Here is a 26,423-nt window from a genome sequence, read left to right on the forward strand (position 1 = left end):
GAGCTGGGCAGAGGGATCCCCAGCTGCAGCTTCCCCTGTGCCTGGCACAGCGTGGTGATCCCATGGCTGTGGTGTGGTGCCCCAGTGGTGATGGGGGTGCTGTGCCCATCCCATACTGCAGGCTGGGAGCTGTGGAAGCTCCTTTGCAGTCTCTTGTGGCTTTATGGAGCTGGGTGGGGGGCGTGGGCATCCTCTGTGAGCTCTATGAGCTGAGGCACAGCAGGGAGTCATGCTCACACACGTGGGACAGTGGCTGTGCCTGAACCTCAGCTCCTGGGCTGGGACAGGAGCCTGAACCCCCGCTGTCCTGCTTGGCTGCCCCACAGGAGCCTGACCCCCCATTGCCCTGCGTGGTTGCCTCACAGGCATCCAAGCCTGAGCCTGCAACCCTGGACTCAAACATGTTGGAGCAGAGCATGATTCTTGCAGGTCAGTGTCTCGGGTATCCCTGGGCAGCAGGGGGCACGGGGTGGGCTCTGCTGTGCTGTGTGCCAGCTTCAGGGGGTGGGTTTGCCCCCAGGAGAGCTGTGCTGGACACGCATCCTTGTGCTTTATCTCCATCTGTGGGTCCGCACGGCTCCTGTTCCCAGAGCACCTTTCCCCTGCAGCTGGATGCAGACACAGTGCAGAGCTGCACCATCCCTGCGCTGCCTGTGTGCTGGTCAGCAGCGGGCAATGCTCTCCCTGCAGGCTGTGGCAACCAGGCTGCCATGCGGGGACACTACACAGAGGCTGTGCAGGCATTCACCGAGGCCATAAAGCTGAACCCCAGGGAGCACCGGTGAGTAGCGGGCTGTAGAGCCTGGGCAGCGTGTTCTGAGCCTGCCCTGGTGACCGTGCTGTCCCCACAGGCTCTTTGGGAACCGGTCCTACTGCTATGAAAAGCTCCAGCAGTACCAGGAGGCGCTGAGGGACGCAGAGATGGCCCTGGGGCTGCAGCCCAACTGGCCCAAAGGCTTCTTCCGCAAGGGCAAGGCGCTGTGGGGGCTGCAGGTAGCGTGGCAGGCAGGGCCATAGGGCTCAGCACGGCCCCGTGTCCCCATGGGCAGCACTCAGCCGCTCTCTGCTCCCAGCGCTACGCCGAGGCCACGGACACCTTTAAGCAGCTGCTGCGCCTGGAGGGCACAAACGCTGATGTAACCACCCAGCTGGAGGCCTGCCACATGCTGCTGCAGGTGAGCTCGGGCCCCACTGCTGCCGCCCCACTGCTGCCCCGTGGGCTCTGACCCCTCTGCACTGCAGCAGAGCAGCCTCCGCGATGCCAGCGGTCCCAGGGACGTCCCCGTGCTGGAAGCTGGGGAGCCGCTGCCACCCACCTCTGGTAAGGGACCTTTGCTGTGGCCCCGGGGTTGGGTTCTGGGCTCAGGTCCTGCTCTGGGTTCTGAGTGTGGCAGAGCTGGGAGGGAGCGAGGGGTGGTGCCGAGCCCTGAGAGCTGCTCAGCAGGTGGGTGTGTGAACGGGAGCTGCGGCCACGGGGACACGAGCGGCTTCGTGACCGTAGTGAACTCAAGGAGCCACTCAAAAAGCCACACGCGGACCACAGCCACAGCCAGCCCCAAGGACACGCTGCCTTCACAGCACCCTGCCAGGTAGGGCTGGGGGGCTGCCAAGGAGAGGGGGCTGCTGGGGGGGTGGAGCTGGGGGTGCACGGAGCAGGGCAGGGGCTGCTGGTGACGGCGCTGGTTGGCAGGGACTGCTTTCCTCTGTGGGTTGGAAATCTCACCGTCAAGATCACCAGGGAAGTGCTGCAGAGCTGCTTCAGCCGGTGAGTGCCCCGCGGTGCCCGGCACCATCACCAGCCCTGGTAGGACCCGATGGCTCCACACCCCCCTCAGACCCCCCCCACGCTGCCCGGTCTGTGGCTGCCCCCGCTTTGGTTCCTGTTCTCTGTGCTCCCTGTGTGTGCAGTGAGCCCTGCTCCCTCACGGTGCATCCCGGCTGTGATTTTGGGGCTGGGGGGGGGGGGAGAAAGGGGGTACGGTGTTGTGGAGGGGGGTGGTCCCGTTTTGGGGTTAAAAGGAACAAATTTGGGGCTGGGGGGGGGCCGTACTAGGGGGGGGGATGGGGGGGGCGTCCCGTTTTGGGGTGAAAAGAGCCAGTTTTGGGGCTGGAGAGGGAGTAAAAGGGGACTCGTTTTGGGTTGGGGGGGAGGTCCGTTTTTGGGGTGAAAAGAGGCGATTTTGGGGCTGGGGGGGTCTCTTTTTGGGGAGGGTAGGGGGGTAAAAGGGGGTCCCGTTTTGGGGTTAAAAGAGCCAGTTTTGGGGCTGGGTGGGGTAAAAGGGGATCCCGTTTTGGGGTTAAAAGAGACAGATTTGGGGCTGGGGGGGGTGGTAAAAGGGGTCCCGTTTTGGGGTTAAAAGAGACAGATTTGGGGCTGGGAGGGGGCCGTATTGGGGGGGGGGGGAATGGGGGTCCCGTTTTGCGGTGAAAAGAGACGCTCTGTTTCCCCTTCCCTGCAGTGGGGGGAGGTTGGGGGGGGGTGCCCGGTGCCGCCCGGCTGAGCTGCCCCACGGCGCAGGTTTGGGCAGATCCATTCCATCCGGGTGATCCCGGACAAGTTCTGCGCCTTCATCAACTTCCAGCACAAGGCGGCGGCAGAAGCTGCGTTCAGGGCGATGCAGGTGAGCGCTGGGCCGGAGCTGCTGCTCCCTGTGCTGCAGGATGAGGGCACGGCGCTCACGGCCGACCCGTCCCGTCCCCCCCCGCAGGGCTCTGACCTGGGGGGCTGCCGGCTGGCGCTGCAGCTCAAACACCCGTCCCACGCCACGCCGCCGCCCCGGCAGCGCCCGTAGCCCCCCCGTGTTCGCTGCTGAGCCGGGAACCTTCCTCGTGTCTCGGGGTGCGGCGCGGGACCCCGCCGGGCGCTGCCGGACCCACGGAGGAGCCCGGAGCGCTGCGGGAGCTCAGGGCCGCACGCCGGGCTTTGGAGCCTCGCTCCTGCCGCAGCCTCACGTGCCTTCTCCCCGCAGCGGCCCGGCCCCGTCCCGCTGCCCCACCGCTCCTACCTCGTGCCCCATCGTGGCTGTGCCTCGGGCCGGTCCGGGGGGGTCGGTACCCACAGGGGCAGCCCCTTCCTTCGGGGCTGTGCTCCTGCTTCGGGTTTCTTAATAAAAAAGAACTGACGGTGCCTTGCTTTGCTCTCTCCCTCAGCCTGGGCCCCTTCCTGTGATGTAAATCCCCCTGGGCTGGGTGGGGGCACCTTGGGGTGCACAGTGTCCCCCGGGATACCCAGCACTTGGGGGACCCATAGGGTGGAATCGGGGCTGCGGATGCTCCGGGGCGGCAGAGCAAAGTGTGCGGAGCCCATTGTAGGTGAGGGAAGCGCCCGGCTGGGGGGGAAGGTTGGATTAATATGCAAATACACGGCGGGGAGAAGGAGCGCCGGAGCCAGCGAGTAATTAATCACTAGTTAAAAGAAATGAATCCCAACAGCGGAGCTTGTCAGCAAACAGCGGTGGAGGTAATCAGCCAGAAAATTGGAAGAGGAAAGAGATGAGTGTGGGGAGAAGGGAAGCGCGGGGTGAGGCTGACGGGTCCCCGGCCGGCAGCGCTGCACGGCACGGCACAGCACGGCACGGCACGGCACAACACGACACAGCACAGCACGGCATAGCACGGCACGGCACGGCACAGCACGGCAGCCGTCCCGAGCCCATCGGAATGGACACGCTGTGCGTGGGTGTGAGCTGGCCCCGTGCCGGGGGTTGGGGGCTCTGTGCCCGGTGTGGGATCCCACGGCCGCGGTTGTCCCCGGGCTCAGCCCCTCTGTGCGGTGCCCGGGGGGGGGCTGCGCACCGCCCGGTCCCGCAGTCGCTCCCACCCCGGTCAGCTGCACCCCGGGATGGGGCCGGGGGCCGCGGCGGGGGCACCGCAGCTGCTCGGTACCGAGGGGCTGGAGGAGCGGGGATCCGGGGCCGGTTCCTGCTGAGGGGATGGAGAGAAGATCCACCGGCTGAGCTGAGCGTCACCCAGCGCGGCCTCCCGCAGGGGGAGGGGCGGGGGGCCCCGAGGGCCGGGGGGCTGCGGGGACGGACAACTCCCCCCATCACCACCGCATTATCCGCTCCACGTCCTCGCTGCGGCTGCGCGACGGTCGGGGGCCCGTGGGGCCGACGTGAGCCGCCGGCTGCGGGGCGGGGGGGCGGCCCCTCCGCTTTGCTCACCCGGCGTGGAACGGACGGTGGTGGACGGGGCTCCACGGGGGATCCGCAACGCCCTGCGGGTCACGGCTGCGGGAACCGCGGATCGGGGAGCGGCTCCCGTGAGCTGTGAGCAAACCCCACAACCGAGTGTGCAAACCCCACTACCCATTGTGCAAACCCCACTAGTGAGTGAGCAAACCCCACTACTGAGTGTGCAAAACCCACTACTGAGTGTGTAAACCCCACTACTGAGTGTGCCAACCCCACTACCGAGTGTGCAAACCCCACTACTGAGTGTGCCAACCCCACTACCGAGTGTGCAAACCCCACTACTGAGTGAGCAAATCCCAGTACCGAGTGAGCAAACCCCAGTACCGAGTGTGCAAACCCCACTACCGAGCGTGCCAACCCCACTACCGAGTGTGCAAACCCCACTACCGAGTGTGCAAACCCCGCTGTATGTGCAACCCCCCCCCCCGGCTCTGTGACCCCGTGATCCCCCCGTGGGGGGGAGGCAGAGGATCCAACCCCTTATCAGCACCGGGTGCACGCGGGGAGCCCCGGACCCCCGACCCCCCCTTCCCGGCGCTGCAGAATCGCAGCCGCAGCCCCCGCGCCCCCCGCAGCCCCCCCCCCCCCCCATCCGCACGCTGCTACCTGTCAAATTAAACGCGATTCCCCGCGGGGGAAACGCTCAAAGGCACTTTCAGGGCTAAATCTCATTTTTTCCCCCCTCCCCCTCTGCCGCAGCGCTGGGGGAGGGGAGGGACAATGCAATTAAGAACGGAGCGATGACGGCGGAGCGGCCCCGCGCGGAAGTTGGCGGAGCTGTAATTGGATCGTGCGGGTTCGGGTGGCTGCGGGGGGGGCACCGGCGGGCGGTGACAGACGAACCCGGGGAGCTGAGGGGGCGGCAGCTGCGTGTCACCCCCCGGAGCGGTTGGGGGAGGGCGGGGGGGGAGGGAGGAGACCTCGAGGTGTGACGTCACCGCAGCATGACGTCATGGACGGGTGTCGGGGTGCTCAAAGTCCTGCGTGAGCGTGGGAGGGGCGCGAGCGGACAGACGGACACGGACAGATACATGGAGTCGTGTCTGTGTGTCCGTGTGTCCATATGGCCGCGTGTCCCTGTGTCCCCGTGTCCGTGTGTCCCCGTATCTGTGTGTCCGTGTGCTCATATGTCCGTGTGTCCCCGTGTCCGTGCCCCTCGTGTCCGTGTGTCCCCGTGTCCCCGTATCTGTGTGTCCGTGTGTCCCCGTGTCCGTGTCTCACAATGTGAGTACCGCTGTCCCGCCGCCAGCCCCCCCTCCGTGTCCCCGCGTCCCCCCATTCCCATCCCAGTGTCCCCATCTCTCTCTGTCCCCGTGTCCGTGTGACCCCGTGTCTGTATGTCCCAGTGTCCCCGTGCTCTCGTGTCTCTGTATCCCCACGTCTGTTGTGTCCTCATGTCTTTGTGTCCGTCCGCGTGTCCATGTGTCCCCCGTGTCTGTCTGTCCCCGTGTCTGTGTCCCTGTGTCTCCGTTCCTCCCTCGTGTTCCCCCATCCCTGTGTCCCCGTGTCTGTGTGTCCCACCGTGTGTCCCCGTGTCCCTCTGTCCCCCTCTCCTCCTGTTCCCGTGTCCCCCGTGCCCATCACTACGTCCCCGTGTCCGTGTGTCCCCATGTCCGTATGTCACCGCGTCCCCGTGTCCCCATCCCCGCCCCGCGCCCCGTTAAGGAGACGTCCCCTTTATTCCACATATATACACGGGGCGGACCGGGGCCCGGCGGCGGCCGACGGACGGAGGGGGCGGGGGGGGGGGGGAAATAAAATTACAAGAAAGCAGAAATAAAGAGGAAATAAAGAGGACGGGAGCACCGCACCGAAACGCACCGAAACGCACCGAAACGCACCGAAACGCCCCGAAACGCCCCAAAACGCCCCGAAACGCCACGAAACGCCACGAAACGCCCCGAAACGCACCGAAACGCCCCAAAACGCACCGAAACGCACCGAAACGCCCCGAAACGCACCGAAACGCATCGAAACGCCCCGAGCGGCCGCCCCCCCCGTCCCTTTCAGGCCCCCACGTCGATCTCCTCCTCGGACAACTCCGCGGGGCCGGGGGGGGCCGGGGGCGGCTCCCGCAGCCGCAGCGCCTGCAGAGAGGCCACGTCTGCGCGCATCTCGTCCAGGTCGCGCTTGAGCTTCGCGCGGCGGTTCTGGAACCAGGTGATGACCTGAGCCGAGCTGAGCGCCAGGCGCTGCGCCAGTTGGTCGCGGTCGGCGGGGGACAAATATTTCTGGCGCACGAAGCGTCGCTCCAGCTCGAAGAGCTGCTGGTTGCTGAACGCCGTGCGCGACTTGCGGCGCTTCTTCGACGTCGGGCGCTGCGCGAGGGCGCTCAGAGGGTCCCGACCTGCGGGGGGAGGGGGGACACGGCGTCAGAACCGGCACCGAAACCGGGAGCGGCGCCGGGATCGGCACCGGGAGCGGCCCGCGGAGCGGATCGAGGCCGGCCCCGATTCGGCCGCGTGAAGCAGAAACAGGCCGGGCCGAGCATCGCGCTGCTAAACCGAGCCGAAACGTGCCGAGCCGAAACGTGCCGAGCCGAAACGTGCCGAGCGTTACAGCGCTGAGCCCAGACAAGAGTCATTCTGCCGAGCCGGGCCGAACCGAGCCGAGCCACGTGCAACGTGCCGAGCGTTGCAGCGCTGAGCGCAGCCCAGCATTATATTGCCGAGCCGAGCTGAGCCCGTCGTTACACTGCTGGGCTCGGCCGGGCCGGGCCTTATATTGCTGGCCCGAACCGTGCGGTGCAGAGCGTCCTTTTGTTGAGCAGTGCCGGGCAAAGCCGAACCGAGCACTGGGTTACTGAGCCGAGCCAGACCGGGCCGGACCTCATAGTACTGACACGGGCCGTGCCGAGCTTCGTATTGCCGAGCCGAGCACCGTATTGCTGACCCGGGCCGTGCCGTGCTGAGCATTGCGTCGCTGAGCGGAGCACTGCCGAGCCGAGCCCTGCTCGGCCGAACCGGGCTGTGCCGAGCACTACGTTGCCGTGTCGTGCCGTTCCGTGCTCGGTCCCGGTCCCGGCCGAGGCCCCGCTCGTAGCACCGCACGGAGCTCCGTTCCGCCGCACCCCGGTCCCGGCCGCCGCCCCGCGCAGCCCCGGCTCTGCCCGCGGGCTCCGCTCCGGTTCCTCCCGCGGGGCCGCCCCGCTGCGGGCCGGGCTCGGCGCGGTGCCGGTGTCGGTGCTGCCCGCGGGCTCCGCTCCTGCGGCCTCTCGGAGCTCCGCGTCCCGAGCGCTCCGGGTACCGCCGCTCCGCTCCGTTCCGTGCCGTCACCGCTCCCGACTGCGGCGGAGCTCCGAGCCCCGGCCCGTCCCGGAGCTTCGGTGCGCCGTGAGGAGCTGAGCGCTGCCGCTCCGCGCTCCGAAATGGCTCCCACCGGCCCGCTCCGCCAGCGGCTCCGAACGGCCCCGAAGCCTTTTTGCTGCCCCGCCGCGCCCCGCAGCGCCGAGCCGAGGCCGTCCGGAACGGCTCCGTCCGTGTGTCCGCCCGAGCCGTATTCGTTCGTTGCCGAAAGGGGCCCGAGGCGGTCCCGGTTCTGTCCGTGCGTCCGTCCCGGTGGTTTTTTTGCCCGACCCGCGGCCGCTGTCCGCGTAACGATCGTTTCGTTTTCAGTGCCCGCCGCGGTGCCGCTCCGTGCTCGGCTCCCTCCGCTAATTACGGGAGCTCCGATCGGTCCCGCCGCGTCCCCGAGTCCGTTCGGTAACGGCGTGTCTCGTTAATCGCCGACGCAGCGATGGCTCCGGGCTGCGGCCGCGCGGCCGCCCGGCTGCGGGAGTTCCGCGTTCGTTCGGGAGTCCCGAGCGGTCCCGGTCCGTCCGTCCGCGGCGCTCCGGGCGGCGGTCTCCGTTTGTCGCCCGTCCGTCTGTCCGTCCGCGCAGCGATTTTAGTTAAGCTCAGAACGGCGCCGCGTTCCGGATCCGTTCGGTACCGGCGGCGGTCGGGCGGGGCCGCCCGGAGCGTTCGGAGGGGCCGCGGCCGGGCCGGGGCTGCGCGGAGCCGCTGCGGATCCGTTCCGGGGGATCGGGAGCCGTTGGGCCTTCGCGGCGCAAACGGGATTTCTGCGGTGCGAGCGCGGATGGCGGCGGGGCCCGGCGGGTGGGCGCGACCCGAAGCGGGGAACCGAACCTGAGCCCGGAATGCGGGAAAAACGCGGCGCGGCCGCAGCTTTCGTTGAGCGATTTCGTTACCGACGGAGCGATCCGAGCCCGCTCCGCCCGGCGCTCGGTAACGGATCCGCGGCTGCCGAGGGGCCGCCGCCTCCGGCGAAGCGCCGGTGCCACGATCCGGCGCTCCCGGTATCGCGGGCGGCGACACTCGGCCCGGCGGCGGCTCTCCCCGCTCGGCTCCCGGTAACGGCTCTCCGCCAGCGCCGGTCCCGGGGCGGCCCCGACTCCGACTTACCGGAGCCGGGCGGGAGGAGAGCGGAGAGCCCCGGCCCCGCGCACCTCGCCCCGCCGCCCCCCGCGCTCCGGTGCGCACCTGCCCCGCGCCCCGCCCGTACCTTCGGCCGCCCGCAGCGCGCTCAGCTCCAGCCCGCGGAACGTCTTACTGGCGAGCTCCTCCAGCGCGCAGAGCGGCGACGACGGGGCGGTGCGGGGCGGTGCGGGACCCGCCGCCTTCTCCGGGATCCGGACCGGGGCAGCGCCGGGCGCGGGCGGGGAGGGCCGGGCGAGGATGTCCTCGATGCCGAACGGCGTCAGCGGTTTGTTGCAGTGCGCGGCCGGCGGCAGCTGCTCCAGCGCGGCCCGGCGTCGTTCCTCGGGCAGCGGGGGACTCGCGGCCGCCTCCCGCGCCGAGGTCATGGCGCGGCCCGGGGGCCGCCCGGTGCTGCCGGGGCCGCTCAGCGGCGCGCCCGCCTCATGCTGCCGGGGGGCGGCGGCGGATCGCGCCTCGCCGCCGCTGTCCCCTCCCGCGCATCGGCGGCCCCGCGACGGCCGGCGCTTAAAGGCCCGGTGGCTGCCCGCCCCCTCGGCGGGGGCACGGCGGCGGCGGCGGAGCGCTCGGCCTCGCGGCGCCGAGAGCGGGCACGGAGCTCCGGTGCGGCGGCCTTAAAGGCGCGGGGCCGGGGCGGATAACGGGGCGCCGGCGGGGGGAGGAGCCGCGGGGGCGGAGGTACCGGGAGGTGGGGGATGTGGGGGGGGGGGGGGGTCCGCACCGCTCCGGCCCCGGGAGGGGCGGCCGTGGGGGGGATCGGGACTCCCGCACCGGGCCGCGGCACCGCGCCTCCTCCCCGCGCCCCGGGGTTAAGGGCTCCTCGGCCCCCGCTGCCCCCCCCCCAACTCCCCCGGCCCCCGCGCCCGGCCCGGCGGGGTTTTGCCGTCGCAGAAATTTATTATCTCCCCTGCTCCAACCCGCCCATAAAAGCCCGGGGCCGCCGCGTCTGGCAGTGATTAGGGCCGCTCCGGGTTTTGGGTTTCAGAGCGCGGCCCGACCGTAAACCCGCGGTACAAATCGCGCCGCGATCCCGACCGCTCGTAAAGGCGCGGGGACGGCCGCACACGCAGGTGAGCCCCGCACGGCGCCGGCACCGGCACCGCAAACCGCCATTGGGACACGGAGCGTCCCGCAGCCTCGTCCCCATCCCGCCACGTCCTCACGGCGCGTCTCCGGGGACGGGGAGGAGGCCGGGGGGGGGGGGTACGTGCTGTGGGGTCCGCGGGAAGGACGGCAGGGAAAGGGCGGGGGGGGGTACCCGGAGTGTGGGGCGGCGGGGGGGGTCGGAAATGGGACGTTCCGGGGGAGCGGGGGGAGAACGGAGCTCTGCAGCTTTGCGGGGCTGCGCGGGGTCAGGCTGTGACCCAACGGCTTTGGGGACCTTTGGGGGGCGTCACATCGCGCCGTGACCACAGCGGGGCGGGGGGGACCGCGGCGACGGCGGAAAGTGAATGTGCGGGAAGGGAGCGGGGGGAGCAGGTGCAGGGGGACCCGCGTGTGTCGGTGCTGTTGGGGGGGGGGAGCAGCGGGGGGGCGGCTGCCGATGTTGCTGACAAAGGCAGAACGCGACCCCGAGGCTGGAAATCGGAGTTAGACAAATCCAACCTTGAAATTTCCCAGCAGCCGGAGCCATGAAAGCCGGGGGCGGAGGGGGGGGGGGGGGGTTGGATTGGCAGCGCCGCTCGGAGCGACATGGAACCGATGTCGGAGGGGTTTGAACGTGGCTCCGGGGAAGACCCCGCGCGGAGCAGACGGGAGAGCCCCGCGCCCCCCCCCCCGTGTGCCCGTGGATGAGCCCCCCCCGGAGGGGCCCCGAGCACCGCCCCGCTCGCGCCCTCCTGGCCCCGCATTCGGCCCCGCAGGGCGGCTCGGCCCCGGCCCACGCGCCGCTCCCCTCCCCACTCGATGTCCCGCGACACGCAGCGGGATTTGCCGCTCGGGGTTCGCTGCGGCCCCGAGACCCCGAATCCGCCCCCACGCAGCTCCATACGCTCCATACGGACCGGGGCCGTGAGGGCGGGGAGGTGCGGGGCAGGGGGACAGGGCCGGGCTCGGCAGTGGGGACGGGGCACGGCAGACCCCCCCGACAGGCACCGGGAGATCGCGGGTGGGAAACGTCGGTCCCTGCTGCGGGGAACGAGATGGATGCGCCCCTCACCCCAAAGCGGGACACGGGCTGGGGGACACAAAGGGGGTCGGATCCGCGTCCCGCCCACGGCACGGGGGGGTTCCACCGAGTCGGGGCTGCGGGATGTGCCCGGTACGGAGCAAACGGCGGCAGCGTCGTGTCCGGCACGTCGGTCAGTGGGGCGGGACTGCGGTGCCCCACTCAGCCCGTGGGTGCCCCCAGCGCGGCCTGGTCGGCCTGGGCTGAGCCCCACGCAGCCCGGAGCGGCTCCGAGTGGGGCAGCTCGGGGTCCGTGCGCGTGTATCGGGGTGTGCGCACACACACACACACACACACACACACACACACACGCAGGGTGCGCGACCACCCGTGGGTCCCTGCCCTGCTCGTGGCCCCCATCCCCCCCTCAGCCCCATCCCGCCCCACACCCGCGGTAACGCGATTAGGGCCGTGGTGCGGGCGGCCCCTATAACTCGGTTACGCGGAGCCGGCCCCGATCCATTATTCAGCGGCTCCATCTCCGCGGCGCGGGGCCGTGACGAACCGCGCGGCGCTGATTCAATTACGGCCGCCCCCCCCCGCGGCTCCGAGCGCGCGGCGCTTCGCACATGGAAATTGCTTGCAAATGAATTTCCCTTTAATAAGGGGAACGGAGCGATGCGAAATTAAACTGTCAGCGGCGGGGGCGCGCGGGGCAGAGCCGGGGGAGCGGCGGGGCCGAGCGCGGGGCGGGGCGGGGGGGGGAGACCCGACAATTACCGGCAATAGATAAACGCGGAGCGGCCGCGGGTTCCGCCCCCCAAAGGGCTGCGATGATGCGCCGGGGGGTCCGCGGGGATCCCCGGCCGGGTGTCGGCTAATGATGGATTCATTAACGCGCTGACCTCGCCGCGCGGCCTCACGGCTTAATTAAGCGGAGAGCCCGGGGGGGGGGAGCAGGCGAAGAGCAGGAGCGGGCGAAGGGCCGTGGGGACGAACGTGGGATGGGAGTGCGGGGTGTGTGCGGGGTGTGTGCGGGCTGTGTGCGGGGTGTGAGCGGGGTGTGTGCGGGGTGTGAGCGGGGTGTGCGGGGGCTCCCGTTCGGGGTTCGGCCGCAGGTGCGCAGCGCGGACACTCACGGAGCTGGACGTGGCCACGGCTCCGTGTGGGACCCCCCCCCCCCGGTGCCGTGGGGTCAGGGGGAGCCGTCGTCCCTCGGCCGCAGCTGCCGCCTCCCCCTGAGCCCCCCCCGCCTCCATATGGGCCCGGGCCAAACTCCCGCCAAATGGGCCGGGGGGGGGGGTTGCATTTCAAAGCCTCCGGCTGTGAGCAAACGCCGCGCTCCCCCCGCGCCCCGCTGGCCCCGGGTCAGCGCGCGGCTACCGGGGACGGGCCCGGCCCTTTCCCAGGGGCGGTGTGACAGCGCCGGGCCCAGAGGGGCGGGATCGGGGAGGGGGGGCACCGGGGATGGGCTCGGGCGTGATCCCCCCGCGAGGCTGGGGCTCCTTCCTGGGGATTACGGGGGGACTAAAGGGGCCGGGTGTCACCTACAGCCCCACGGCGGGACCGGGGGCCGAGGCAGAGGGGCTCCATAGGGCTCCATAGGGCTCCATAGGGCTCCATAGGGCTCCATAGGGCTCCATAGGGCTCCCGGCCCGGGGCGTCCCCGCGCTGCGGCAGCCACCAGCGGGGAGCGGGGGGTCCCCCCGAGGGCTGCGGGGTTGGGAGCTGCGACCCGCGGCCATGCGGATCCAATTAGAGCCGCGCGGGGGGACGCGATGAGGAAACGCTCCGTCTGAGGCGCTGACAGACCCGCGCAGCCCGAGATAAGGGAGTGCGGGGTGAAGGCGGAGGGCGATTCGAGCGGGGCGGGGGGGGGGGAAATTCCGGGCTGCACGTGGGAAGGGGCCGGCGGCCAAGGGGGGATCCGGGCTCCCGTCCGGAGCCGGGGAACGGACGCCGCGTCGGTGCCCAACGAAGCGCGGGGCTCCCTCCTCCGTGCGGGACGCGCTGTGCGGGTCGGGCCCCGCAGGCCGCAGGGTCGCCTCGGGGCTCCGCTCACGGCGGGGCCTGGGGGGCTCTGCCCGCACCGCATCCCGCTCCCCGCCCTGCCGCCCCCGGGGCCAAGCGCAGGTGCCGCCCCGTGGGGTCCCTCCGTCGCTGTGACGGTGCCGTGGGAGGGGGCGCTGCGGCCGGGACCCATCCCCGCTCCGCCACGGCCGCGGCGCAGCAGAGGGAGGGACCACTCGTTCCCGGGGACGGGGTCGGGAGGTGCAGCCCGGAGCCCCCCCCGCAGCCCCCCCCGCAGAGCACCGCCGTCACCCCGCGTCCTTCCCGGTCCCCCACGCGAGGCCGGAGAGCGGCGGGGCGCGGCCTGGGGAGCGATGAGGGGGATCCCCCCCCCCCCCGGTGGGGGCAGCGGGGAGAAACGTCCCGGGGAGGAGAACCGTCCTGCGGGGCGCGGGGGGAGGACACGTGGCGGCGGGGGGTGTCGCTGGGGGCCGCCACGCCGCGGGTCAGTGATATCATTAACCCCGACGAGGCAGCCGGGCCGCGCCGCAGCGAGGTTAATTAAAAAGAAAAGTTCAGGGGAACGCGGCAGCGGTGTCTTGGGGGGGGGGGGCGGCGCTGAGAGCGGGCGGGCGCGGTGCTGGGGGGGGGGGGGGCGGCCATCGATCGCCCCCCAGCACGGCTGTCATTCAGCTCCGCGGGGCCGGCGGGGACGGGGGGCAACTGGGGCGGGACGGGGGGGCTGCGGGGTGTCCCCATCCCACGGCGCTGCCGATCCGCGGGGTGACGGGCTGTGCGTGACGGGGCGCTGTGCGGGGAGGGGCTCGGGCCGGGGGCTGCGCTGCTGCCTGCAGGGCACGATCCGAGCCGCGTCCTCGTCCCCATCCCCATCTCCATCCCCATCGCTGCCCACGATCCCGCAGCCCCCACCGCCCTCCAGCTGCGGAGCCGGGCAGAGCGTGGGGATGTTCAGGTCTCGGCTGTGGGCGGAACCCCCCCAACCCCGCTCGGTCCCGCACCCCCAGCCCCGCACGTTGCGGGTGCGCGTGCCCGGCCGTGAGCTCTGCGCGCCGCTGCGCGCACACGGCGGGGAACGAGAGTGTCGGGAGCGGGGCCGGGAGCGCATCGGGGCGGGACTGCGGGCAGCTGCGGGTGCGGGGTCACAGTGTGCGCAGCCATCCGAGTGTGCACAGACACACACACACACATACACACACACACACACGGACACACTCAGACACACACACAGACACACACACACGGACACACTCAGACACACACACACACACACGGACACACTCAGACACACACACAGACACACACACACGGACACACACACACACACACGGACACACTCAGACACATACACACACACAGACGGACACACACACACACACACACACGGACACACACAGACGGACACACTCAGACACACACACACACACACACACACACGAACGTCTGCGCCCCAGCGCTGGGTGCCGGTATCTGGGATTCTCGTTCTGTCTGTTCTGTGCTCAGAGCCGGGCTCAGGTCTCAGCCCGGGATCCCCGCGTCCCCTGGCCCTGTGCCCCCCCCCGCTCCCCGCGCTGCCGCCCCCCTAAATCAATTCTCGGGTTATTGAAACGCCGCGTCTCCGTCTGGCGGCTCATCGCGTGTGAGCCCGAATCATGGCGTGCGGCGGCTGCGCTGCTGCTGCTGCTCCATTGTGCACCCGCTGCGCTGCGGGCACGCGTGGGGCTGCGGGATGGGGGGGGCTGTGGGTTTGCGGTGCTGTGGGGTCGTGGGGTCGTGGGGCCGTTGTGTCCCCCCCTTTGTATGTGGCCGGGATGTGGGGCAGCGGGGCCGTCCATCACGCCGCTCTCCGCAGCGGCGGCTCCAGAGCCGGGGGGGGTGGGACCGAGGACCCCGTGACATGCGGAGATCTGTCCCCGCACGCGGCCCCGCTGCCCCCTGCTCCGTCCCCACCGTCCCACAGCCCTGATGTCACCATGGGGCTCCTTTTCCTCCTCACATCCTCCGTGTGGGAGAATGGGGTGGGATGGGGTGGGGTGGGATGGGAGATGGGATGGAATGGAGATGGGGTGGGAAGAGAAAGGAATGCAAATGGGATGGAACGGGGATGGGGAAGGGGGTAGGGATGGAGATGAAGATGGGGATGGGGATGGGGATGGGGATGAAGATGGAGATGGGGATGGGGATGGGGATGGGGATGGGAATGGGGATGGGAATGGGGATGTGGGTGGGGTGGAATGGGATGGGGTGGAGATGCGAATTGAATGGGGAATGAATAGAGATGGGATGGGGAAGGGAGTGGGACAGTCAGGGTCCACTGGGCAGGGCTGGGGGTCTGCACTGAGGTCAAGGCTGCAGGGCCGGATCCTTCACCAGCACGGGGTTGGCCGGACCCCACCTGCATCCTGGGCCGGGAGGATCGTGGGGTCATCGTGGCACAGCCCGGCACGGAACGGCCCAGCACAGCACAGCGCCTGGCAGCGTCCTCACGCTCTTTGCCCCCATTTGGGCAGCACGGGCGGCCCCTGGCTGGGCAAGGAGGATGCAGGACAGACCGGGGCTAAGAATAGCGCCCGGCTGGGAACAGGAGCGGGAACGGGAGGAAGGATGGGGCTTCCTCTGCGACGGCTCTTCTTCCTCCCTTAGGCCGCTGCCATGTGGCACAGCCTCGCCCTGCGCCGGGTCGGGGACGGGGGGCAGCCTGGGTGGGGCCGTGGGGGGCGGCGGTTCCTGGACCAGGGGTCCCCCCGCTCCGCTGGGCCGCTCCCCGTGTGCTCAGCACCCCCTGCGCACCGCGGGGCATCGCGCGGCAGGACCCGCCGTGGGGCCGGAGCTGCCCGTGGGACGAACGTCCCGGCGCGATGATGCCGGGGGTGGGGGAGGCTGGGAGCGGAGGTGCGGGCTCCGTCCCCGCGTCCCCCCACCGCCCGGAGCGCCGTCCTGCTGGGCATGAGCCGTTCCGTTGGGACGGGGCTTCCTGCGGGGAAGGTGGGACAAGAGGGGCAGACAATAAACCCAGGAAACGCTCTGAATAGCGAAGGTAACGGAGCCGGGAGCCCCCCGCGCTGAGTCACCGCGGAAGCGTCGGGCCCGGGCCGGGGGGAGCCTGAGGGGCTGCCCCGATCCCACCGCCCGAACCTCGGGGGGCTCCGAGCCCCGCACAGCGCTCACCGCTACCTGCTCGTCCCCGACGCCTGACCCCGCGGCCCCTCGTTAACCGCTGCCCGTTATTGCCCCCCGCCGCCCCGTGCCGGGCGCTGACAGCCCCTGTCCGTGCCCCCGATCCCGCAGGGGGGTACAGGAGGGGTCTCCCCGAACCCCACGCGGGAGCTGCCCGAGTACAGGGCGGGTCCCCGGGCACCGGGCAGCTCTCAGTGCAGCGCGGGGCCCGGCGGTGCCCTCTGCGGGACCGGGGCTCACCGCCACGACCCCCCCCCGCGCCGAGTGATTTATGGGCGAGGAGAGCGCGGAGCGCAGACAGATCGGGCCATAAAAGCTCGGGGCAGGAAGTCTCGCCAACTTCAAAGGGCCGCGGCCACAACGACGGGGGCCGCCGGGTCCGGCGCTGCGGCGCGGGGCGATGGGGCCGTGGGTGGCGGCCGATCCCACCGCATCCAACGTGTCCCGCGCCGGCACCGCAGCGTCCGTCCCGTGTGGGCGCCCCCCGTGTGCGTCCCGTGCGCGCAGCCCCTGCGCTCCCCGCGTGTCCCCGCTGCGTGCCCGGTGCGGGCGGGGCGGGGCGCAGCGCCGCTCTCGGCCATCGGAGCCCGGTGCGTCTCTCCGGGGCGGCGGCCCGGCGCTCATCCCCCCCCCGCGCTCGGCGGCACGCAGGAAGGCAGGGCGGGGCGGCCGAGCAAACAAAGAGCCGGAGGAAACGCCGCCGTCCAAGATAAACCGGGGAAGGTGAGGGGGTGCCCTCCCGCCCCGCCGCCCCCCCGGAGCTCCCGCACGGGGCTGGGACAGACGGGCCCGGAGGTGCCGGTCCCGGCGCCCCGTTTCCAGCTCTCCCCGCCCGCAGCTCCCGGGTTCGTCCCGCTCCGGGTCGGGGTCCCGGGCCGGGCCGGGGGCCGGGGGGTCGATAGTCCCGTGGATCCCACCCCTCCGCGCTGACGCCGCTCGCCGAGAGCGCTCAGAGCCTCGTTCCCACGCTCCTCGGCCGCGTCCCACGGGGCTGCGCGGCCCCTCCGTCCGCAGGAAGGTGCCCTTCCCCGGCCCCCCCCGCCCCGCATTCCTACGTTGTCCCGGTGCCAGCCCCGTGCCCACAGCCCGGGGAAACGGGCGGGGAACTCGGCGGGGCCGCGCGGGACCCCCGGGCCGGGCACAGCGTGCGGACACGGCGGAACCGCGCGGCGTCGTTTAAAGACGATCAGGCGGTGACAGGAATTAAATTGTGTTTTGATTTTCTCATTAGCCCGATCTGCGCCGCGCCTCGTTACGGGGTAATTTCCCCGCTCCGACGTGACAGCTCATTCCCCCCGTGACAGCCGGGTGCCCGCGGGGGATGGACGCGTCTCCACGCGTGCGCGCGGGGTGCGCCGCCGTGCGGGATGAGAGCGGGGCGGCCCCTTTACACCCCCCAACACAACACAACACAACCCAACCCAACACAACACAACACAACACAACACAACACAACCCAACACAACCCAACACAACACAACCCAACACAACACAACCCAACCCAACCCAACACAACACAACACAACACAACACAACCCAACACAACCCAACCCAACACAACCCAACCCAACCCAACACAACACAACACAACACAACACAACACAACACAACACAACCCAACACAACACAACCGCCCCGCTCTGCCCCCGTCCTCCCGCAGGAGGCGCCGCCAACCCCGCTGTGTGCGGCGCTGCGTGCGGGAAGCCGGGCCGGCCGTGCGGGACCGTGCGGGTGGGGAGCGGGGAGGCACCGCAGCACCGGCACCGAGAGCTGCGGGACGGCACGGGACCCCGCCCTGTGCCTGTCTGTAGGATGGGGGTGGGATGGGGACGGGCTCTGAGGGGGCTCCCGGGCACATGACGTGAGGTCTCTGTTGGGGGCCCGCGGCCCCACAGCCGCCCCCAAACCCCCACAGAACCCCCTGCACCACCCGTCAGATGCCCACCGTGCTGCAGGGAGGGGCAGTGAGTGCAGAGATGGGGGTGGGGGCAGCAGGACGAGGTGATCCAGGACGAGGTGATCCAGGACGAGGTGCTCCAGGCCGTGGCTCTGCAGGAGCACTGATGTCAGGGAATCATAAAATCCCAGAATATCCCGAGCTGGGAGGGACCCCTGAGGGTCATGGAGTCCAACTCCGGCCCACCCCAAATCCTTCACCTTGGCCTGCAGCTTTCCCACACATGCACCCCTCACCCTTTACCCCACACCCTTCATCCCACATCCCACATAGTGGGGACATCCAAGTCTGGGTGAACCAAACCCGAAGCTTTTGGGTGAGATCCCAGGCTGCCCCCAACGAGGCCCAGCCATACTAACGAAGCAGTGACCCCCACGCACTGTGGGGCTGGCTGTGGGCACGGCTGGGCCTCATTTTGGCTCTGCCCCAAAGCTCCTTCAGTGCCATGGGGCAGCATGGGGGCTGTTGGGTCCCACTCTGCTCCTGTGGGAAGGGCACAGTGTTGGTGCTGTTGGGCTCTGACTGTGCTGCCTGGGGCTGGTTGCTGTCCCTGGGCTCCCCTATGGGGGGGCTGCTGGGCTCCCTTGGCTTTTCCAATCCTGCCTGGTACTCCTGCAGCCTGGCTCTGCTGTGCTTTGTGGGGCTGCTGGGGGTCGGTGGGTGCTGCAGCCCCTCCTGCTGGCAGTGCTGGACGTGGGCAGGATGGGGCTGTGCCCTCAGCCCAGTCCTGGCGCTGCTGGGAGTGGGGAGCAATGAGACGGGGTGCCTTAAAATACAAAGAGACAACACTCCCCTCTTGAGACTTCTAAATATACAACTTCCTACGGCTCTGTGTGTGTTTGTGTGTGTGTGTGTGTGTGTGCTCGTGCCTCCTGTTGCAGGGTGGGGGCTGTAATGAAGATCAGCCCGAAGGTGTGAGCAGCTCCGGCCGTGATGGGCCGTGGAGGTGAGCGCAGAGTGGGCGTGATTCGGCAGAGACCATTAAAGAGCTTCCACGGATCTCACAGACCCCCGTAGTGCGTCACCAGGGGCTCCGCAGGGCTCTGCAGATGGAGGCTGAGATGAACCCTGTAACTTCAGCCTTCCTGCTCCCTTTGCTCCAGCAGAGGCGGGGCTGGGTTTGTACCCACAGGGACCGGCACTGCTGGAGCACCCCCAGGACCCCCGGCCCTGCCCGGCCCGGCATCACCGAGAGGGGCGGCTGTGGCCGCCGACCCCAAACCCCCGCCCAGACCCATCGCCGGCCCCGGGCCCCTCTCGGACCCTCTGGGTTTGGTTCCCCGCCCCCAAACGCTCCACTCCATGGGGCGCCGCAGCAGGGCCCGGCTCCTGCCCCACAGCACCGGGGCAGCGCTGGCATCCCCCACCCCGGGTTATGGCCGGACGGAACGGGGGGCGGGGGGGACTCAGGTTTCCTCTGTGCCGGGCTGGAGCCGGTGCCATTAAGCCCCCTCGGAGCATGACGTGCGGGCGGGATATCAAAGCGCCGAGACCGCAGCTCTCAGCCGCCCCGACGGCACCGCCCGGCACACGCCCCAGCGCCGCAGCCGTCCGTCCCCGCGCCCCACGGAGCCCCCGAGCTCCGCCGCGTCCCGCAGCCCCGCAGCCCAACGGGGCGCTGTGGCCTCGCCGCCCCCCCAGCCCCGTTCCCCCCGCGCAGTTGTTTTGCATTAAGCCCCGCGCTGATAAGTGGGGCCGCGGGACGCGCGGGGGAGCGCCGGGCTCCTCTTCCTGCTCCGCGCCGGGCGAGCGGCCCCAGAGCCGCTGCTGACAGACACGGGCGGCCCCGCCGCCAGCCCGACCCCGCGGCCCCGTTCCCCGTTGGGTGAAGCTCCCCCCGAGCCGCCCCCCCCCCCATCCCAACCCTCGGCCGCTCCTTGTCCGCATTTCCCCACGTCCTTCGCGTGAGGGATGGCCGACAGCTGGGCCGGCCGCGCCGGTAACCGGATCCCCCCGGCGCGGCGCGGGGTCAGAGCGGGGCGGGGGCGGCCCCGGCGTTGGGGTGCCCCGACGGGCCGGGCCGGGCCGGGCGGCCGCCCATCCGCCGCTCCCGGGGCACCGGCACCTGTTCCTCTCCCGGCCCCGCGCCGCTCCCCGCCGGCAGCCGAGCCCCCCCCGCCCGCCCCCCACCGGCGGCCGCAGATGGCAGCGAGCGCTGGCCCGCCATAGCGGTAATGAGGCGCGATGCGGGGGGGGGACGATCCGACGGCCCGTGGCTGCATTACGGCTCATTGTGCGCGGGCAGCGGGGGGCAGAGCCGACAGCCGTGCCACCCCCCCACCCCCCCCGCCGCTCCTCGGCGGCGTTCTGGAACCGGGGGGGGCCGGGCCGTGCGCCAGGAGACCGAGACGGTGATGGATCGGAGCCGCGGCCGAGAGGGGCCGGGGGGGGGGGGCGCAGGAGGGAAGGGGAGGGGGCTGCTGGCCCTGAGCCCCCCGGCACCACCACAGGCCGCTATGCAGTGTTGTACCCCCCCCCTTCCAGCACTCAGAGTGGGGAGCGCTGACTCAACCCCCCCAGCCCTACATCCCAAGGTGTGGGTCAGGAGCGGGATGCCTCCCCCAACTTTCCCCCCTGAGGACCCCAGCAGAACCCCCAGCCTCAGACGTGCCCCCTCAACCCCCCCCCCATAAAGAACGTGTGATGGATTTTCAACAGTTTTATTCAAAAAATAAACTCGAGCAGAAGGGGGCATTAAGTTAAAGGGAGCGGGGTGGGGGCAGGAGCAGGGCTGTGCTGCGGGGGGGGGGGGGGCAGCACCCGCCCCCAGCCCCTACCTCCTCTTGTCCTTGATGCTGTAGTGCAGCAGGAGCGGTGCGGGCTGCAGGGCGAGGAGGAGGCGTCAGGGCAGCACAACCCCCCCTGCGCTCTGCTGCCTCCCCCCCGCCCCCTCCCCCTCACTCCCTGCCCCCTCCCCATCTCCCCCCGTTGCTCCCCACCCCCCCGTACCCCCACCTCTCCCTGTGGCCCATCGCACTGTGTTCAGTGCTGGGGCTGCTCCATGAACTTGTCCCACCCCTCCTGGGACGCCCCTCTGACCCGCTGCTCCATCGCTCCGTCCTGCCACGAGCACAACCCCGGCCTGGTTACACCGAGCAGCATCCATCATCCGCGACACGCCCCCTCCCCGCTCTGCGCCCTCAGCCCCCTCCCCCCGTTGCTGCAGGGTCCCCCCCCGACGCCCACCTTGCCAAACCAGCGCGAGAGCCAGAGCTGCTTCATCGTCATGTGGTCGGGGAGCGCCTCACCATTGAACATGATCTGCACCTGTGGGCAGCGCTGTGCCATCAACCTGAGCCCACCGCCCCCTTAAAGCCCCCCGGCCCGGCCCACACTCACGTGCTGCAGCGGCAGCCCCAGGCGGTGGCACAGGACCCTGCGCAGGTGCCGGATCTGAGCCCGCACGGAGCATCTCACGTACTTGTGCTGCAAGGACAGAGCAGTGGGGGCAGCGTTAGTGGGGTCAGTGTTAGTGGGGTCAGTATTAGTGGGGTCAGTGTTAGTGGGGTCAGTGTTAGTGGGGTCAGTGTTAGTGGGGGCAGCGTTAGTGGGGTCAGTATTAGTGGGGTCAGTGTTAGTGGGGTCAGTGTTAGTGGGGTCAGTGTTAGTGGGGGCAGTGTTAGTGGGGTCAGTATTAGTGGGGTCAGTGTTAGTGGGGGCAGTGTTAGTGGGGTCAGTGTTAGTGGGGGCAGTGTTAGTGGGGTCAGTATTAGTGGGGTCAGTGTTAGTGGGGGCAGCGTTAGTGGGGTCAGTGTTAGTGGGGGCAGCGATAGTGGGGTCAGTGTTAGTGGGGTCAGTGTTAGTGGGGTCAGTGTTAGTGGGGGCAGCGTTAGTGGGGGCAGCGTTAGTGGGGTCAGTATTAGTGGGGTCAGTGTTAGTGGGGTCAGTGTTAGTGGGGTCAGTGTTAGTGGGGGCAGCGTTAGTGGGGGCAGTGTTAGTGGGGTCAGTGTTAGTGGGGGCAGCGTTAGTGGGGGCAGTGTTAGTGGGGTCAGTATTAGTGGGGGCAGCGTTAGTGGGGTCAGTGGGGCAGAACTGCTCCCCAGATGCCCACAGTCTGCAGCCCCCATGGGACACCGCACCAACCCGTGGGCCGGGGGTGCCCCAAAGCACACGGCCGGTCCCATGGCAGAGCCCGCAGCTCCCATACACTCACCTGCAGAACAGCCTTGCTCTTGTCCTTGCTGGAGCTGCAGAGGAAAGAGAAGGGGCAGCCCGGGGGCTCCTGTGCACGCCCAGGGCCTGTAACCTCGCTGCCCTCCCCCTGGGCACAGTGCAGCCCCCACGGCTCTCACCCCACCCTGGAGGTGGGGGCTGCCCCGACCCGAGCAGCCCGTGCCCCCCACGGCAGCAGGGCGGGCACGTGGCTGAGCTGGCAGCTGAGCTGCAGCCATCGATCCCAGCACAGCTCCCAGCGCTGCTGCTTATTGACTTTGCTGTCAGCAGTCGGCAGGAGCTGCGCTGTGCCCCGCGCTGCATTTATTAACGCTCACCCCCCCAGGAAGCAGAGATGGGGGGTTACGGGGGGGCAGAGCTCTGCAGCGGGGGCTGCGCAGCCCGACAGCCTGGTAGGAGCGGGAGCAGACACAGCAGACACGGGGGGGGATCTGTTCTCTGCTTGTACCCACAGCGAGGGGCAGCCGGGCAGACCCGCAGCACTCACCTCTGCTTCTCCAGGCAGAGCGAGACGTGCTCGTCGTAGCGGAAGTAATGGGCGCGGGAGTGGTCGAAGGTGCTGTAGGGCAGCCCCATGGGGTCACCCCCCACCGTGTCTGGGAGGAGGGAGCAGCAGTGAGACCCCCCCACCAGCTCCACCCGCTGCCCCCCATCCCCCCCCCAGCCCCACACACACACACACACACACACACCTTCTCCACTGGGCTGCGTCACCCGGTCGAGGCCGCGGGACTGGTAGAACTCCCGGATCCTCTTCTCTTCACCTGCGGGAGAGAGCAGGGAGGTGCTGAGCCAAACCCCGGCCTCTGAGGGCTCCCAGTGCTGGTCCTCTGGTGGTCCCCGGCCACCCCCCACCTACCCCCAGCCCTGAAGGAGCTTTGGCAGAAGCCATTTAGTGCCCCGCAGCCCCATCCACCCCTCAGCATCCTGCAGAGCCCCTCCTGCATTAAGGGCTGCAGGGCCGGGACCCACCCTGCACACCCACCCTGCACACCTGCTGTGCTCCCAGCCCAGCACAAACATCCCCATCCCTCCACAGCAGCACACAGAGCCCCCCCTGCCTGCACGCTGTGCACTCAGAGCTGACATTTCCAGACGGGTCCCCAGAGCCTCCCCCTCCCCATCCTGAGTGACGGGGGCTGACGGGGAGCCCCCCCCACGCAGCACTTTGCATTCACCACATTCACCACTACTGCTCGCTGTCGCCACGCTGTCACTCAGAGCCCGGCCCATGGGATGCTGAGTGTGGGGCTGTACCCACACCTTGTCCATGGGATGCTCACCATGGGGCTGCTCCCCACACCCAGCCCTGTGCACAACCCGCCCCCTGGGCACTCACTCTCCTGCAGGCCGGGCACCAGCTTGTAGACAATGTCCTGCATGACACGGTCCAGCTTCAGGTTGAGCAGCGGCTGCGTCTCGTGGATCTTGGTGTTGCACATGGGGCAGTACTTGCTGGTCTGCAGGTACTTCACGATGCAGCTCTTGCAGACTGAGGGCAGGGAAGGGGAGGTGAGTGGGGCAGGCCGGGTCTGGGGGGCCGTGAGCACCCAGCCCTGCAGCACTCACAGGTGTGCAGACACTCCGTGATGGTGGTGGCGTCGATGAAGTACCCGGCGCACAGACAGCACACGATGTGCTCGTTCAGCTCCTTCATCTTCACCTTCACCTCCTCCTGCAGGGACACGGCAACGTCACCCGGCCCCACACCATGGGCACCCCACTGCTGCCCCCCGACCTGCCCCACACTCATTGTAGCCCCCTAGCCTGCCCCACACCCACAGCAGACCCCTAACCTGCCCCACAGGCATTGCAACCCCAGCCTGCCCCACACCTGCTGCAGCCCCCCAACCTGCCCCACACCCACCTCCAGCCCCCACCCTGCCCCACACTCATTGTGGCCCCCCAACCTGCCCCACAAACATTGCAGCCCCGTTCCCTGCCCCACACCCACTGTGGTCCCACACCCACAGCAGCCCCCCAACCTCCCCACACCTACTGAAACCCCCTAACCTGCCCCACACCCCCTGCGACCCCCAACCTGCCCCACAACCACAGCAGACCCCTCATCTGCCCCACACCTATTGCAGCCCCCCAACCTGCCCCACACTCATTGTGGCCCCCCAACCTCCCCACACCCACTGCAGCCCCCAATCTGCCCCACACCCATTCCAGACCCTTAACCTGCCCCACACCCTTTGTGGACCCCCAGACTCCCCCCACACCCACTGCAGCCCCGTTCCTTGCCCCACACCCATTGAAACCCCCCAACCTGCCCCACACCCATTGTGGTCCCACACCCCCTGCAGCCCCCAGCCCCCCCCCCAATGCTGCCTCATACACAGGTGCCGAAGCCCCGCCCCCCCGCTCCAGGCTCCGCCCCCTCTCCATTAAGCCCCGCCCCCTCACATTGAAGCCACGCCCCCTCACAACCCGGTCCCGCCCCCTCCGGCCGCGCGCATGCGCACACAGCCGATGCCGGGTCCCGCTCCCCCCGCCCCCCCCGTCTCCCCCGGTGCCGCTCGCCTCGTTGCGCAGCGGGTCCATCTTGTAGACCGCCTGCAGCTGGTTCCGCAGCCTCATGGCGATCGCCATCGGGCCCCCCTGAGGAGGCGACGCCATCTTAGAACCTCCTCCGTCCCCGCGCACTTCCGGGTTCGGGCCGGGGGCGGGGCCTGGCGCTCCGTGACCACAGCTCCCGGCGTGCACCGCGCCGCGCGGGGAATGATGGGACGGGAGGGTCCGCCCCTCCGGCGGCAGCCAATGGGAGCGAGGGGGCGGGGCTTGAGCCGCGGCCAATAGGAGAACGTGTAGTGCTGCGGGCGGGCGGCAGGGGGCGCCAGATCACTGCGGGAATAGAGGGGGGGGGAATGGGGGGAGATGGGGGGAATTAATGGGGTCAGTGGGGTGAATGGGGGGGTAATGGGGTGAATGGGGTCAGTGGGGTGAATGGGGGTCGGGGGGAGGAAGGAATGGGGGAGTGTGTGTGTGAATGAGGGCAGCGATGGGGTGAAGGGGAAGCGGGGGGTAATGGAGTAATGGGGGTGAATGGGGCCGAGGAGGAGGGGATAATGGGGATAATGGGGATAATGGGGGCAATGGGGATAATGGGGGCAATGGGGGTAATGGGGATAATGGGGGTAATGGGGACAATGGGGATAATGGGGGTAATGGGGACAATGGGGGTAGTCGGGGTAATGGGGATAATTGGGACAATGGAGACAATGGGGGTAATGGGGGCAATGGGGGTAATGGGGGTAATGGGGTCCTGGGACATGGAAGGGATGTGAGGGACAGGGGGCGTGTGGGGGAATGGGGGGCTGGATAATGGGGACCACTGGGCTGAGCAGCTGAATGGATGGGAGCAGTGGGGTGAATGGGGGATGAATGGATGGGAGCAGTGGGTGAATGGGGCTTTGGGTGGGATGCAGAGTGGGGTCCTGGGGAGCGGGGTGTGAGGGAACGAGGTGCTGGAGATAATGAGATGGGGGGAAATGGGGGAACTCGGGCCGTGGGGTGGGCTCAGCAGTGGGAGGGACCGATGGGGGAATGTCCTGAGTGGGGTGGGAACGGCCTCAATGGGGTGAATGGGGTGAATGGGGGGCGCTGCCGGGGCCGGGCGGACTCCCCGGCGCAGCAGCCGGAGCCTGGAGCCGCGTTAATGGGGGTGATTGGATCAGGGCTCTGCAGGGGAAGGAGCGGCCCCGCTAATGCAAAGCAGAAGCTGTTAACGGCCGTAATGGCTCGTTACGGTTACGATTATTGCTGCAATCCCCAGCAACAAGTGCTGCCTGGGGAGCCGCCGGGGCCGGGGCCGGGCCGGGCAGACGGAGCGGCCCCGTGGGACACGGAGCGGGCGCCCAGAGCTGCGGGGCGGCCCCGGCGCGGGGTGTGGGGGGAGTCGGGACCGGGCGCCGTTAAACTCCAGCAGAGCCACGATGACGGAGACCGGGACCGGGGGCGGCGGGGCCGGGAACGGGGCGCGGGGCGGCCGGGACCTGCAGCAGCTCCGCTCTGTCGCTTCGATCCGGGCTCGGCAGCGCAGGGCAGGGCACGGCAGGGCAGGGCTGGGCAGGGTGCAGCAGGAGCCGGGTGAGCTCCGCCGATCGATCGGCTGCTCGGACCCGTGTGTGCCACAACCACCGCCCCCCCCCCGTCACACCGAGCCCTGGGAGCCGCTGGCCTGGCTGGATCCTGCTGCTGCACCACCCAGCTCCTCCAACCGGACTCCGTGGCCCCGGTCCCGGTCCCAGCTCCGGGCTCAGCCCCGGCCGCCTCAGCTCCTCCCCGTCCCAGTCAGTTTAGCTCTGTCCCTGGGCTGGATGGGGCTGGCCGGGCTGGCTCGGCTCCTC

The 26,423-nt window shown here is 69.5% G+C and overlaps 3 protein-coding genes across 10 annotated transcripts in view; 1 reads left to right on the plus strand and 2 right to left on the minus strand.

The window, feature by feature from the left end:
* Positions 1 to 3,127, plus strand: part of TTC31 (tetratricopeptide repeat domain 31) — a 34,863-nt gene extending 31,736 nt beyond the window's left edge. For 2 of the 6 annotated variants that reach the window (XM_085547642.1, XM_085547643.1), the window contains 9 exons: positions 288 to 429; positions 691 to 781; positions 852 to 993; positions 1,074 to 1,175; positions 1,243 to 1,321; positions 1,442 to 1,589; positions 1,691 to 1,765; positions 2,519 to 2,621; positions 2,709 to 3,127. In XM_085547642.1, the coding sequence (XP_085403768.1) occupies positions 288 to 429; positions 691 to 781; positions 852 to 993; positions 1,074 to 1,175; positions 1,243 to 1,321; positions 1,442 to 1,589; positions 1,691 to 1,765; positions 2,519 to 2,621; positions 2,709 to 2,792 (966 nt within the window). In that variant the 3' untranslated portion in view covers positions 2,793 to 3,127. The remainder of the gene's footprint in view (positions 1 to 287; positions 430 to 690; positions 782 to 851; positions 994 to 1,073; positions 1,176 to 1,242; positions 1,322 to 1,441; positions 1,590 to 1,690; positions 1,766 to 2,518; positions 2,622 to 2,708) is intronic. The other 4 variants (XM_015850216.3, XM_085547644.1, XM_085547645.1 and 1 more) reach the window with 4 other exon arrangements.
* Positions 3,128 to 5,853: 2,726 nt separating this feature from the next.
* On the minus strand, positions 5,854 to 9,014 carry LBX2 (ladybird homeobox 2). Of its 2 annotated transcripts, none has more exons than XM_015850157.3 (2): positions 8,697 to 8,997; positions 5,854 to 6,540 (listed from the first exon to the last, which is right to left on the minus strand). In XM_015850157.3, the coding sequence occupies exons 1-2, from the start codon at positions 8,995 to 8,997 to the stop codon at positions 6,200 to 6,202; spliced, it is 642 nt and encodes a 213-aa protein (XP_015705643.2). In that variant the 3' UTR covers positions 5,854 to 6,199. The 2 variants fall into 2 exon arrangements, with proteins under 2 accessions (XP_015705643.2, XP_085403785.1); XM_085547659.1 differs by having other exon boundaries at positions 5,971 to 6,540; positions 8,745 to 9,014.
* Positions 9,015 to 20,542: 11,528 nt separating this feature from the next.
* PCGF1 (polycomb group ring finger 1) lies at positions 20,543 to 24,730 on the minus strand. Of its 2 annotated transcripts, none has more exons than XM_085547662.1 (9): positions 24,598 to 24,730; positions 23,641 to 23,746; positions 23,411 to 23,563; positions 22,764 to 22,835; positions 22,559 to 22,667; positions 22,052 to 22,085; positions 21,238 to 21,324; positions 21,085 to 21,165; positions 20,543 to 20,719 (listed from the first exon to the last, which is right to left on the minus strand). In XM_085547662.1, the coding sequence occupies exons 1-9, from the start codon at positions 24,691 to 24,693 to the stop codon at positions 20,672 to 20,674; spliced, it is 786 nt and encodes a 261-aa protein (XP_085403788.1). In that variant the 5' UTR covers positions 24,694 to 24,730; the 3' UTR covers positions 20,543 to 20,671. The 2 variants fall into 2 exon arrangements, with proteins under 2 accessions (XP_085403788.1, XP_085403787.1); XM_085547661.1 differs by having other exon boundaries at positions 21,085 to 21,177.
* Positions 24,731 to 26,423: the final 1,693 nt, after the last annotated feature.

The sequence above is a fragment of the Coturnix japonica genome, chromosome 4 (assembly GCF_054131305.1).
Source record: "Coturnix japonica strain WE chromosome 4, WE-NBRP24, whole genome shotgun sequence".
Taxonomy (NCBI): Eukaryota; Metazoa; Chordata; class Aves; order Galliformes; family Phasianidae; genus Coturnix; species Coturnix japonica.